Here is a 14,194-nt window from a genome sequence, read left to right on the forward strand (position 1 = left end):
TTTAAAATTCACAACCCACGCCTAGCTCATCACTGCTTCAGTGTGGTAGGCCTGCCACAGCATAGCCTATTGGGGCTTCTTAATGAAAGAATTAATTTTTCTACCTTCCCTCTTCCCTGTACCTCTCCTCCTAAGCAGTCAGAGCTCTAGGATTGACAAGCCCAGAACTTCATATTCTTTTGAGTCTAGTCAATCAGCAGGATCCCTAACAGTGATGGCAGACACGAGTGGCCCCTTTGGAGTCTTTGTTCCTTTTCCATCCTATCTTGAGAGTGAAGGGAGCAGAGTCATCTTCAACTGGGAATAGAATTGAGGACAGCAGTCAGGTCCCCTCTGGCCTGTCTGTAAAGCCATTTGCTGAGCCTAGAGCTCCATCTGGCTTCACTTTGGGAGATGGGGTTTTAAAAAGTGGTGCTATGGAGATTACAAAGAATCAACATGGGGACAGACCTCACTCCAGTATCTTTTCCACACTAGTCGAATGGGAGACAGTGAAGATCAGACATCTATCTGATCATTAGAGGCCCAGACTCTGAGAGCTTATCATAAAGAGGAAGATATCTGGAAACAACTACTGGAAGAAGTAACAAGGAACCACAGATTAACTTAAAACGGAAACTGTAGGCCACGGAATTGGTACACACTGTATTTCTTTTAGCTTATTTGTCAACAAAGGAGTGGTAGCCATCAACATCATTGATCACAGAGGTGCCCATAAATATACCTTGGAGCTAATTAGGGGCTGGTGTACATCTTGCAGAGATGGCTCCTGTGCTAGTTATTTTTAAAACTACATTACCACTTTCCCTGTCCCAAAACTTAGGTATTGTGAGCTGCTGGCAGAGGGCTAGAGAAAGGTATAAATAGGTATAGTTACAAGGACCAAACATGCCCATTTCCCCCATAAGCACTCCACTTTAATCCAAAGGGTCAGATTTATGATTAAATAGATAACACCCAGTACTGAAAAAGCTTAAAAATAAGACTGCAGGAAATCTTAAAATACGTAACTTTGAAGATATTGGGAAGTCAGGATAAAATAGTAGGAAAAGGATAGAATACCCTCCTCGCTCCATCAAGAACACATGTGGCTGTAATAAGGCAATTGAGGCTGTAGGGCCCTAGATTGAGATAAGGAATTGGTATTTATACCAATTAGGTGTCTGAGTGTCTGCTGGGTCTTTAAGCAGTATTTTAAAAATGAAATCAGGTCATTAAATCTTTAGGAGATAAACATTATCCATTTGACAAACAAGAAAACTGAGGCTCTGAGTGGTCAAATAATTTGGCTGAGCCACACAACTTGTAAATGGTAGAGTTGGTCAAGTCAGCCTGACCCCAAGCTCTTTCCACAATACCACAAGATAGAGAAACTGCACTGCAGTGGGTGGCCTGGAAGGACCCTGTGAACCTAAAACAGACCGAGGCACTCAAGTTTCCATCTTTCACAAAAGAGTCAAACCTTGCTGCAGTGGAGCAAACCCTATAGCTGGCTCACAGGCTCCATTGCTGGCTGCTGCATCTGCTTTGAGAAAGGGCCAGCTTTGAGCCATTACCAATTACCTTACTACTATATCTAGCCAAGGAGAAGAAAGGAATGTGGCAGAGAATTGTCTCTAAGGCAGGTTTTACCTGACTAAATCATAATAAGGGGATGAATCCAACTGCTTGTTCTTTCTCAACTCCCAGTAGAGTACCAAGATGGTTTATCCAGCCCCATGGCCCTTAGTTTAGATACAGAGGTCACAGAGGTGTGAGATTCCAACAGGGAAGAAACCATCTTGCATACAGGATGTAGAACTAGTTTAGGTTGTCAAGTAAAGAAAGTGGCTATCTTTAGTGGCGATTTCTCAAAATGAGAAAGAACAAATAGCTGGACTGATCCTTTGGTTATGATTTAGTCAGGCAAAACCTGACTTAGAGACAATCTTCTGCTAGATTCCTTTCTTCTCTGGTTAGAGGTAGTAGTCAGACCCTCTAGTCAGGATCTTTTGGGCCCAAACCATAGGATGCTGCCTTTCTGTGCTCTCCAGCTAAGGGCAGCACAGAGAGGCTTGGGGAACCAAGAACCAGGCTTTATTTAGTTTCTCTGCCTTAAGCCTATATGTCTCAACTCCCCAGAGGGGTGGCTCCAAGAAAGCAGGTTCTTTATACACATAACAGGGTGGGAAGTGGGGGGAGGGTGACATTTATGACTGGATTGATCCACCACGGGATAAGGGACTCAAGGCTAAGGCCGCCTATTGGTAAGTGCTTCAGCTTTTCATATCCTTGCGCTACAGCGGGCTCTCTAGCCCGTTGCCCAGAAACCTCTCTCATCTCTGAATTCCTAGTTTACTGAAGCAAGGAATACTCTCAGTACCAGAATCCATTTTAAGAATATTTTATTTATCTTTTGAGATTACATATTCATTATTGCTGATCTAATACAATCACTTAGACATAAAGATTTCCAAGAGCCTCTCAGAAATGGCAATCATTAGAGGTTTTATTTCCTTTCAGTAAGATGACAATGAGAACTAGATGATTATTTATATATATATGTATGTATATATAGTTTAGAACTTGTCCACATATAATTTGCTGGTGTTGCCTATTTTTTTCTGTAATTTTCCTTTATTAAAAAAGCTTAATGCAACAATGCATTTTGATTTCTTTTTTTTTAAAACCATGACAAAGTTAATTTGGCGAAAACCACAGGAGCAGCAGTTTCAGATCTGTTCAGAGAAAAGCCAAGCAGCAGAAAAGCTTCGTAGGAGCATGTGGCCATGGGGAGCCGTGGCCATGGGGAGCCGTGCTCATATAGGAGGGAAGGATTAGAAGCCAGGAGGGCAGAGGGAAAGTAGACCATATACCAATTTTTTTTTTTTTTTTAATGAGAAAGAGAAAATATTTCTATTAAGAAGGCAAAAAAAAATCCTTGAAAATGAGCACAATTCATTGCAGAGAAAATGGTAAGACCTTACAGGCCAGGGCCACATAAAGAGAGATCATTAGTCTTCTTTCCCAGGCTTCCAGATACCTAGAAATGCATTTAAGGTGAGAGCTTAAGATGCATCCAGATACCCAGGATGCATCTAAGTGAGGGAAGAAGACACTTTTGTTCTGATTACCTGGGCAGAAAGAATAATGACCGAATTCCAACACCAAAGTAGAACCCATATACTTAGGAGGCCTGGACCCCCTTCTCATTAATGGTCATGACACAGAGTCCCCAGAAAGAAAGGACGAGTGGTCACCTGAAACTCAGGCAAACACCTCACCATGGGCAGCAACATGGGCAACCTAACCTAGCAGCCCAGTGTGGCTCCTTCTTCATGTGGAATGGTCTCTTCACTATGGCAAGGCGGAGTATGCGCTGACAGGATCAGCACATGCTTGTGGGTTCCACAGGCAGCTGCCAGGCTTTGCTGAGAAACAACAGGTTATGACTTTTGGCTTAGGAACATAATAGGTTAGGGCCCAGATATCTGCCTAATAGAATCATCTCTGGATATAAGATGAGATACAAATCTCATCTTTTGAATCTTCTGCAATTAATCCAGTTAATGAATACAAAAGCCAGAACTGGGTAGGCAAAAGGAAGAACTGAATGGCCTAGTGGAATTTTCAACATTTATGATCTTCTCCATGAAAAAATATAGCCACGTATATGGCATTTTTCCAGTACTTGCTAAGATATATGGCCTCTGAGGAACCAGATTCTATGAGTTGAGCCTGTACTATTTAATGAGGCAAATAGCCATTTACCTAAGGTCTACCTTCCTACCTCCAAAAGGAAGGTCATTTCCAGACTAGCTCTGTGGGTATATGTGAAGAGCAGGAGAAGTTAGAGAAGGTAGAAATCGGAGGGCAGAATTAGGTTGGGAAGGTTATGGTGATTCTGGGTGCTCTGTTGTTTCCTTGAGTCACCCTAGTCTTGAGACTTTGAGGCAGACCAGGATAAGAGAAAAAACAGAAAAACAAACAGTGTTAAACAGGATTGGCAGAGGGGAAAAGGACTGATTTCATTCCGGATACCTAGGGCCACTCCAGACTTTACCTCTTGGAACCAATCCGGTCCCAATGGAACCCTTGAGACTAACAGGTCAGTCTCCAAAAGGAATTCAGCTCTTAGGTGGGACACAACATTTCAGGCTGCTCATATTACATTTTTTTTTTTTTGTAATTTCAGAGTTTACTTAAGAAACTACCTCCAAAACACAGAATCCCAAGATAGAAAAGGGCAGAACATAAAGTGATATCCCAGCAGAGAAGAAAGACCACAGACCAAATTGCAGAGACATTAGATCTCAGTTTCATCAATGGCAATGGCCAAAGTGATGAATATTTGATGAGGTTCAAATTAGTCAACCTAGCTGTGATCACATAGATTCAGTTTACAGTGTCTTCCCTATATAGCTTAGCCAGTTAAGCTTCAAAGCCCTTCCCAGGAGACAAATAAATATATTCTGCTTCTTTAGGGTGCTGAGCTGTGGGCTGCATTTCTGAAGCCCTGATCTCCCGGGTCCCTTGGAAAGTAAGCCACTTCCTGCTCAGCTTTAGAAGGAGTTTTAGGCAATTGAAGGAAGTTTCTGGAAGCAGTGTTTCACAACAAGCCTCCTTTTTTCTGAGATAGTGCCAATCTGGAGGGGGCCTCCTGGGAAACTATCCAGTTAAATGACAAGGAAGTAAAATTATGGGCCCCAGTGGGGCTGGCCCTCATTTCCTGAGCAGAGGCTAGGTGGGTTAGAAAGATGGCAAAACAAATGTCTGACAAACATCAGAGCTGCTGAGGAAATAGTAGAGGCACATTCCTCTTGGAACCTGAAAGTGTTAAAATGGACATAAATATTCAAGGGGAAAAAAAGGAGTCCTGGGTAAGGAAGGAGACTCTCAGGAAGCACAGGCACAGCTGAGATCTCGGTGCAGTTTGCCAAAGACACAACACTCCTTCCTTCCCAGCCATTTTATAAAGAAGGCAGTGATAGTGAGGGTCAAGGCTGGGAACCCAGGCCGTGTTAACTCAATGGCTTCCAAAAGGCCTCACCTGGGGAAGGGCCAAAGCTAAGAAAGGCAGCTGCTAAAAATTTATTCCAGAAAACCCCAGAAAACAAGGAGTCTGAAATCCACAGATGAACTCCTGAGCCTGGACTACAGAACGATGACCAGTGCTGAGGATTCTGAGTCAGTGGGGAATGATGCAAAAGATGCACCGGGAACCCCATTTCTTTCCTTCCTCAGCCTGTCCCCTGTGGCTCTCACAGCCCTTGGGACAGCAACCACACTCTGGGCCGAGGAGACAGGCACAGGATTCTAGATTTTAATAAATAAATAACCTAACATAGAGGGTGAGCACGGCGGGCAGCTTATTGGAGAAGCAGTTTGCTGGGTTCTTTCCTGTATAGGAGTGGAGAAAAGACTTGGAGTTGTATTCCTTAAAACTTCTGGCTTGAGTTACAGGAACTTAATACCTATAGGGAAAAAGAAAGATGAGACTGTGATGTTATCAGCTTGTGGGGATGCTGGGACATGAAGAGACTGCCTAAAGGTGTAATGAGGAGGCAGGCACTTTTCTGGAGTGCGTGGTGAGGGTAGATAAATGCAGTGCTTTTTCATATCAATGAAAAAGGTCAGATTTTCTCTAGACAGGGATAAACATCATATCAAGAAGATGAAATGACAAATCAAGAAAGGGAACACTATTTAATGTTTGGACATGGCTTCAAAGAATCCTTTGGGGGTGGCAATGGGGAAAGTGGGTTTATTTTTCTGAGTTCATGGAAATATGGTGATGGATGCCAAGACCAACTCCAGTGCAGGAAGCTCATGATTACCCAGGCTTCCCCATTTTTAGGGAGTTCAAGGTACCTGTAGTAATTGGGCTTGAAGGGCCCATTCTTGTTGAGCCCTAGATACTTGGCCTGTTCATCTGTCAGCTCAGTCAGGTGGGCATCAAAGGTGGGCAGGTGTAGGCTGGCCACATACTCATCTGAAACAGATCACACAAGACCTGGTATAAGCATTCATGCCTCTTGTCTGGCTGTTCTCTCCAGCCTTAAAAAGTGGAAAGTGTCAGTCACTCAGTCGTGTCTGGCTCTTTGAGACCCCTTGGACTATAGCCCGTCAGGCCCCTCTGTCCAGGGGATTCTCTGGAGTGGATTGTCATTCCCTTCTCCAGGAGATCTTCCCAACCCAGGGATTGAATCTAGGCCTCCTGCATTGCAGGAAGATTCTTTACCATCTGAGCCAGAGAATGTCCCAAGACACCTTCTAATTCTTGGAGCTCAACTTTTGCTCACTGGACCCCAATTCTAAGGAATGGTTGCTTGGGCTTAAGCCCAGTGCTTTTCAAAAGCATAACATTTCTTCCTTACAAGCTATTTCAGCCTGGAACCTTTCCTTCTCCACAGAAAAGTGAGCGAGAAATGAAAGCAGCAAATCAGCCTGAGAATGCAAAAGAAAGGATGGGAGAGTGGAGGGACTAAAAAACAGGAAGCTCCTGTGTTAGTTCTGCCCTAAACTTGATACTCTGGGTCACTCAGGAAAACTAACACCTGTGGAGCTCTGAAAAGAGTGAGCGAGGACCACCCTACACTATTGGCTTTGTTTTCAGTCCCCCTAGTTCTTAGGGGTTTTTAGTTATATTCAGAATTTTGTGTCACTTCCTATGTATTGGTTTGGTCTCCCTAACTTCATCATACATTCAGTTATGGACTATTAGACTTCTTTATATTCATCCAAAGTGTCTACTAAAGGGAGAATATATTGACTGCTCACAGTTGCTGTGCATCTAATGCTGAAGCAAAACAAAACCAGAAGCTCATTTACTCCCCCGATTTTTGGTTTGGGAGTTTATAAACAGACTCTCAGTTCAGGCGCTTGTGACAGTATTCTTTAAAAATTTAAGGCAGTTTAATGTTTCTCTTATATGAAACAGCCACATAATTAAACTCTTAACAGAAGCTGTTCAGAGTCTTTCCTTTGGCCTGAAATAACAGGGTCAGAGTTAGGAGGCGGGAACAGAAAAGTTTGGTAGGGGCCATTCAGCAGCCCAGGACTGGAGCAAGTCAGATGCCACAGGGTTTTCCTCTCTTTTGGGGGGAAGACTTTTTTTTTTTCCTTTGAGATTCTCTTTTTGTATAATAGATACTTTGAGAAAGTCCTAAAAATTCATAGACAGGTAAACTAAATCACAGCAAAATGTCCTGACTTCATCAGGGCAACCTATTTGGAAAATGTGATAAATCAACTGGGGATGGAGTATAGGAAGTCTAGCTCCTACTTTACAAGATGCAAATATCCTTTTTTTATTCCTAAGAAATATAATGTCCCCCAACTTCACTTAGTCTCTGACTCTGAGCTACTTGGTAGGGAAGAGGATAAAAAAGCTCATGCTTACCCATTTTCTTGGGCAACAGGTAGACATCTTGCTTATAGCGACCCTCGGGAGCATTGTAGAGCTCTATCAAGGCTAGAGCCTAGAAAAGCAGAGATGGATGCTGACAGGCCACTCACAGCAACCTACCTTGTTTCAAGTGAAACCTTCATAGGCTAGTGCCCTTCTCCAGCCCACTGCTTTCCCACTCTGGAGGCCTTACCTGAGTTGTAGCAGTGATTGAGAGCACAAATGTAGGCACTGTGGAGCAGCTTAGGTTCAGCAGACGGCCCTAGAGTGCAAGGGTTAATACACATAGGGGTTGGTTAGACAGAGTCTCTGACTTGGTGCAATGTGAGAAGAACATGATTGCCATTTTCCAAACACTTCTCAACTAACATGCTGGACAAAAAGCAGTTGTTCAATCAATGGAAATGAACTGGTTGACCTTTGAGTGAAATGTTAAAAAGTTCTGGAAAATCTGATGAAGGTAACAAGATAAAAGATCTCTAGGTTTATGTAAAAAAGAATGGAAAAAAAATAGAGGTGGTCACTTGACACAGAGGCTTATGCCAAGGAAGGCTATATTTCCCTTGAATTTTTACTTTCTATTACAGAATATCTTCCTTCTGGGGCATTGCTATTGCTTTGAAAAAATGTCCTAAACAACGATCTGGTCAAATTCAAGGGCAATCTCTCCAGGTTGTGATGGGAGATATTTTTTGCTTTAGGAGGCTGCGATAGTTTCTGTGCTTCTTCTTCAGCCTGCTTCTCCTGAATTCAAGGGCAGTCATGTATTTCCAGTGGGTGATTCAGAGAGTTAGAAGGACTAGAACCTTACCCCAATGCCATCCTTTACTACTTTATTTCCTAGGAAGCTTGACCACAGTTTTTGCTCAACCATAGTAGCCAAAAACAACTGTGGTGCTAGCTTTTGTCACCAAAATTACTAGATGGGACCTCTCAGGGCAACTAGAAATAAGTCACCAGACAGTGGGCTGACTTTAAAGCAGTCAGTGAATATTTAACAATCTGCCCATCCTCTCCCTGTACGTACTCTTGTACATATGTTATAGATGCCCTAAAGTATTTGAGAAGGTGAGAAAAGGTGAAGAGAATAGGCAGAATACTCCAAAATTTAAAGGTCCTTAGGTGAATACAGCATATGTTTTACATTTTTATATTGTTTCTTTAATTAAGAAATAAGACTGAAGATCAAAACTAAGGCAAGTATTAGTATTCTCCTTGTAACCTTGGTATCTTTCCCTGAAGAAGGGAAAAGTGTCAAGGTAAAAACGGGGCATTGTTACCGCTGTCAGAAATCTAGGATAGGGAAGAGAAGCTGTCAAGAAAGGGAATGTGGCCAAACACTGACATGGAAGTCTAAGTGGAATGAAAAGGCAGACTTCCCTGGTGGCCCAATGGTTAAGACTACACTTACAATGCAAGGGTTGCAGGTTTGATCCCTGGTTGGGGAACTAAGATCCCACACGCCATGAGGTGTGGCCAGAAAAAAAAAGTGGAATTGAAGTCAAAAGGAAAGCTGAACTAGAAGTCATGAACGTGAAAGTGAAAGCCATTCAGTCATGTCAGAATACTGGAGTGGGTAGCCTTTCCCTTCTCCAGGGGATCTTCCCAACCCAGGGATCGAACCCAGGTCTTCCCGCATTGCAGGCGGATTCTTTACCAGCTGAACCACAAGGGAAGCCCAGAAGAAGTCATAGGGAATTATCAGTCACACGACCAATACATAACTGGCTGGCTCAACTTAGGGGAATGGACACTCAGAAACAAGGAACCTATTAGCAAAGACAGGACCTTCCCAGAGTTTGCCTAAGACTGTCTTAGTTACAGTCAGGAATATCTACTTTGTGCCTACTGATTAAACCATCCCACAAATGACATTATCTCTTTGTAAGCATCACTCAAAGTGTCAATGGTTCTACCCATTAATTCCTTTTACAGTAATGTCATTGTCTGACTCAACCTGCAGAGTGACATGGAGACAGGATAATTGGTGAAAAGTGGGGAACCAAAATAGTTTTCTTAATTGCTGAATGAAAAGACCTTTCACAATTAGATATAAAATCCATTTGGTAAAGTAGTTAAGCCTCTTCTTAAGAGGAGTTGAAAGCATGAGAGAACGTGAGGGAGAGGAGACCTGGGTACTGCAGTTTCTCCTGCCAGGGGAGAATCGCTCTACCAGCTACAGATCTTACCTCTGCCAACAATACTATCCTCTTGCCGTCAGGCCATATTACATGATCAACTTGGGATCTCACTCGCTCCCACGTCAGTTCTGGTGTCCGCAGACTTGCCTGGAACACATACAGCAAGCACATCATCAGCTGTGCCAAGTCCCACTTTTTGGATGGAAAGATGTTGAAGGGAGCCATTTCAAATAGCAAGTTGAAAGAAGCAACCAACATGCCAGATGGAGAATACCTGTCCTGGGTTGATTAGGACTGTTCCATTTCAGGGGATTTAATCTTAGGCCCAGCCAGGGGAGGGATCACTCAGGATGTCATTCCACAACATATATTGTGCGCCCACTCTCTGCTGAGCACAGTAAAAGGTGCTATGGGAAATACAAAAGAAACCAAAGACATGGTTTCTGCCTTCAACAAGCTTGTACTTTGTTTCGGGACACAAAACAATACATTTGTGAGGGGATAAATGCCTTTAATACTTATGAAGCAGCATGCAAACAGTGCAAATTAATACAGTGCAAACTGAACATGTAAGTGCTGAAGAGACACAGGAAAAGGAGGGTCAAAGCTGAGTGAGATTAGTTAGAGAAGGCTGAATGCCCTACAAAGAGCATGCGGGGGCCCAGGGTTCTGCCCTCATGTTCCAACGTCCCAGGTTCCACCTTCTCAATGAGGGTGGTTCACCCTAAGGTTACAGAAGCTTTGTGACCTAGGTGCAAATGTGAGGTAGCCTTTAGAGCAATGCTTCCTGGTAGAGTAAAGCTCCCAGTGGCTCACCCTCCTTCCATTTCTGTATAGTGTATATTCCGAGAACAAGAGAAGAAATGTTAAGTTTATTAACGGCAGCAATCAAATAACAGTCACAGGGTTTAGACTTAAGACCACAACTTCCCTCCTCCAAGAGGCAATGCCTAAAATAGAAAGGGAGTCTGTACTCTAAGACTCATTGGCTCAAGTTGGTAACACTGAGAAGTTCTGCCAAATAGTAGTTTTCAGACAAAGAAAGAGAAACACTAGTTATACAACAATCATTTACTAGAGTATATACTATATTCTAGGCATTTTAGCAAAGAACACTATTATAGATAAGACTGTGGACTCCCCTACTGGACTATGAGCTGTTTATTGACAGAGACTGTATCTTTTCTTTACTAATCTAGTGGGAAAGAAAGACATATAATTATAATTATATTCAGTATATTTAGGACTTTATTAATGGTCTGGACCAGTTCTTTATTAGGTAAATGGGAAATATAAAATCTGTTGAGATGTCAAGTTTCATAAATTAGTTCAACTTTTCTAGAGGGCAGTTTGGCAGTAGCTAACAAAATTATTTATTTTACCTAATCAAATCACTTTGCCCAATCAAATTCACTTTTAGGGCTCTATCTTATAGAAATACTTGTTCAAGTTCAGAAATATAAGTGCCCAAGAATGTTTAGCCCAACATTATTTGTAATAGCAAAAAATGTATATCAACATGGGAATGGCTAAGTAAATTAGGATAATTCCATACAATGGAATATAATGTAATTCTTAAAAAATATTAGTAGATCTGTATTTGTTAACAAGAAAACTACACATTATTGTTAAGTGAAAAAATCTAGTTGTAGAAATAATATACTATAATCTCAATTTTGTAAAGTTTTTACTCCTTTAAGATATATTTATCAATATATTGCTTGAATTTTAAATTAAGCAAGCATTACTTTAAAATTAGAATTTTAAAGAGAAATTTTATAAATAAACACTGTAAATAGAATTTTAAAAGAATTTCAACAAATAGGCCATTTTGGGAAGTTAAGGATATACAAAGTAATTCCTTAGCTTTCAGAAATATTACCATGGAGGACAATAATCATGTAGAGACAAGAGATAATCCTTGGTAACACTAGCAACTTTTTCATTGAGATAATGGGACTTAAAGTATTTCAAGTTCTTGGTGTTTTATATTCCTAATCTTCCACGGGACAAGCAATCCTTGTGATTGGAAGTAAAGAGCCGACACAATAAAAGTCTCAAAAAAAAAAAAAAACACAACAAAAACACAATAAAAGTCTCTTGTTTTAGGAAGTATTCCCTGAAAAAAAAGATATAGTAGAATCAAGAAAAGGGAACTTCTTAGGAACATCATAAAATAATCCATGTTTAGTAGAGGTGACTTATGACAGAACTGGGATGGCTATGATGCAAGCAAAAGACCTGAGGGTTTCAAATGGGGTTTGAAAGGAAACTTGGTTAAGTGACCCCTGGCACTGCCCAGGCGACTCCAATAATCTACTGAAGTGTATTTGCCATTCACACTCCTTGAGAGAAGATTTCCTATGGCTAGCAATTTTACAAGAATTTCGCCTAGAGACATCCAATGCCTTTTCTGTGAATTTATAGTCACTAAGCAATCTACAATGAAAAAGATTCTCTATGCTCACTCCCTTCCCAAAGGGTACATCCCACTGTAAAGCCAAGAACAACTGTGGTTCTAGTCCTGTGAAGCATGGAGTCGGTAGGAAGTCTCAGGTGGGAAGTCTGTGGTTGGCAAAAATTTTCAAAGAATGTGCACATAATGGTTTAGCTACTTGAACTGTGAAGCTTACAATCATACAGGTTGTCTGTGCGACACATATGGGTAAGCAGGTCTCTTTTCAAGAGAAAGGAAGTATGTGAAAGAAAGACTTGGCCAAAAGGCAGCTGAGAGTACAATCTCCATCACAGGTTCCCTGAGTATTCATGGTCTTATTTTTCAGAAAATAACATAGGTTTCCAACTCTTTCCATGGGCGATTCCATCTTAAAAATGCAGCAGTCAACGTTTCAAGGTTAGGTTAACTGTAAATTCTTTCACAAAAAAAAGACCCTTACATTTTTTGTCACTAAAAAATCTGGATAAAAATTTACCAAACCATTCTCCTTTGCAGTTTTGCTGAGTTAACTTATAGTGATTCTCCTCTCTTTTTATCACACTCTGCATCCAGTCCATGTAGCAAATCCCATTGCTACACAATATATCACTTCTTCACAATATACTGCTACCTTCACATCACTTCTAACCACCTCCATTGTTTATCCATCCATCTAACCCAAGCTACTGCCTACTGTTGCTGGAAATACTGAAAAGAGTCTTCTATCATCTCTATCACTACTCAAGCTCCGTAAGTATTTCATCATGTAACAGCCAGGGTACTCTTTTAAAACATAAGTCAGATTTCATTAGTCATCTGCTCAAAACCTTCCAATGGCTTCTCTAGTACAAAGAATAAAATCTAAAGTCCGAGCCATGGCCTAAAAGCACTACATAACCTCCTACCTCCTTGCTGCCTGCCTCTTATCCTCATCCCCTTATCCATTCTGTTCTTGCCACAATGGCATCTTTTCTGTTCCTCAAACACATCAAGCATGTTTCTACCTCATGTTCTTTACTCATCAGCCTCTCTGAATAGTCATTCACGCTATGCCATGCTAAGTTGCTTCAGTTGTGTCCGACTCTGTGCGACGCCATAGACAGCAGCCCACCAGGCTCCCCTGTCCCTGGGATTCTCCAGGCAAGAACACTGGAGTGGGTTGCCATTTCCTTCTCCAGTGCATGAAAGTGAAAAGTGAAAGTGAAGTCGCTCAGTTGTGTCCGACTCTTAGCGACCCCATGGACTACAGCCTACCAGGCTCCTCCATCCATGGGATTTTCCAGGCATGAGTACTGGAGTGGGGTGCCATTGCCTTCTCCGAATAGTCATTCAAGCTTTGTGCAAATGTTATCTCCTCAAAGAGCCTTCTTTGACTGCCCTACCTAAGCAGCATCCTCAATGCACTCATCTTTCTGTTTTACTTCAGTATTAGGCACTAACTGACACAACTGTCTGTTTAGTCACTGTTTCCCACACTAGAATACAAGCTCTAAGAAAGGAGGCATATTGTCCACTGCTACTTCTTCAGCCAGTTAGTACTAAGCACAGAGCAGAGCAAGAACTCAACACAAATTTGCTAAGGAGTGAACGAACATTCTGGAATCCACGATTACTTGAGTTTGCTATTTCCTTAAATTTCATTTATGTGCCCTGTGACACTACCATTGAAGATAGAGTAAACTTTTCCAAAGTGATTCAATCATAGGCTGGACAGTTTAGAAATATTAATATCTTTGACCACTTAATAAAGGGGCAGTATCACACAAAAGTAAAACTTAACCAAAAACAAAAAAAAACCAAAACCAAAAAATCCCCCACAAACCTCAAAAATAAAAACTAAACAAATTACTCATTATAAGCAAAATATCATGGTAAGACAAAGTAATGGAGTCATGCCACTCAAAAACCTCAAGGGTAGAAAGAGGCTCTGGTAGGTTGTTTTTTTCCCAGCTATTTTTAATAACAGAAGAATAGAACACAGAGTTAAAAAGAGAAACCATTTAAAATAGATGTCCAACAAGCTCCCAGTATATCCACTGATCCTTACCTGGCAACGCTGAAGCTCAATCAGAGCAGCCCTCAGTGGAGATGAAAGCATGCTTTGCTTGAGCCATTTACCCAGAGAGAAATATAGCTGTTCCAGAAAAGTGCCAGAAAAATGTAAAACCAGAGGCAAAGTCACACTGAGAGATACTTTGGTAAGTCTAATAAACAGCACTTCTATTAACT

The 14,194-nt window shown here is 41.5% G+C and overlaps 2 protein-coding genes across 8 annotated transcripts in view; both read right to left on the reverse strand.

Moving 5' to 3' along the window:
* Positions 1–1,553, reverse strand: part of STRIP2 (striatin interacting protein 2) — a 53,373-nt gene extending 51,820 nt beyond the window's left edge. Inside the window, exon 1 of the mRNA XM_010831759.1 lies at positions 1,483–1,553. Within this exon, the coding sequence (XP_010830061.1) occupies positions 1,483–1,553 (71 nt within the window). The remainder of the gene's footprint in view (positions 1–1,482) is intronic.
* An 814-nt stretch (positions 1,554–2,367) lies between these two features.
* AHCYL2 (adenosylhomocysteinase-like 2) overlaps positions 2,368–14,194 on the reverse strand; it is a 193,068-nt gene continuing 181,241 nt past the window's right edge. For all 7 annotated transcript variants that reach the window (XM_010831688.1, XM_010831687.1, XM_010831690.1 and 4 more), the window contains 5 exons: positions 9,577–9,675; positions 7,581–7,649; positions 7,382–7,460; positions 5,851–5,971; positions 2,368–5,453 (listed from right to left, as the gene is read on the reverse strand). In XM_010831688.1, the coding sequence (XP_010829990.1) occupies positions 5,447–5,453; positions 5,851–5,971; positions 7,382–7,460; positions 7,581–7,649; positions 9,577–9,675 (375 nt within the window). In that variant the 3' untranslated portion in view covers positions 2,368–5,446. The remainder of the gene's footprint in view (positions 5,454–5,850; positions 5,972–7,381; positions 7,461–7,580; positions 7,650–9,576; positions 9,676–14,194) is intronic.

The sequence above is a fragment of the Bison bison genome, unplaced genomic scaffold (genome assembly GCF_000754665.1).
Source record: "Bison bison bison isolate TAMUID 2011002044 unplaced genomic scaffold, Bison_UMD1.0 scf7180017864530, whole genome shotgun sequence".
NCBI classification, from domain to species: domain Eukaryota; kingdom Metazoa; phylum Chordata; class Mammalia; order Artiodactyla; family Bovidae; genus Bison; species Bison bison.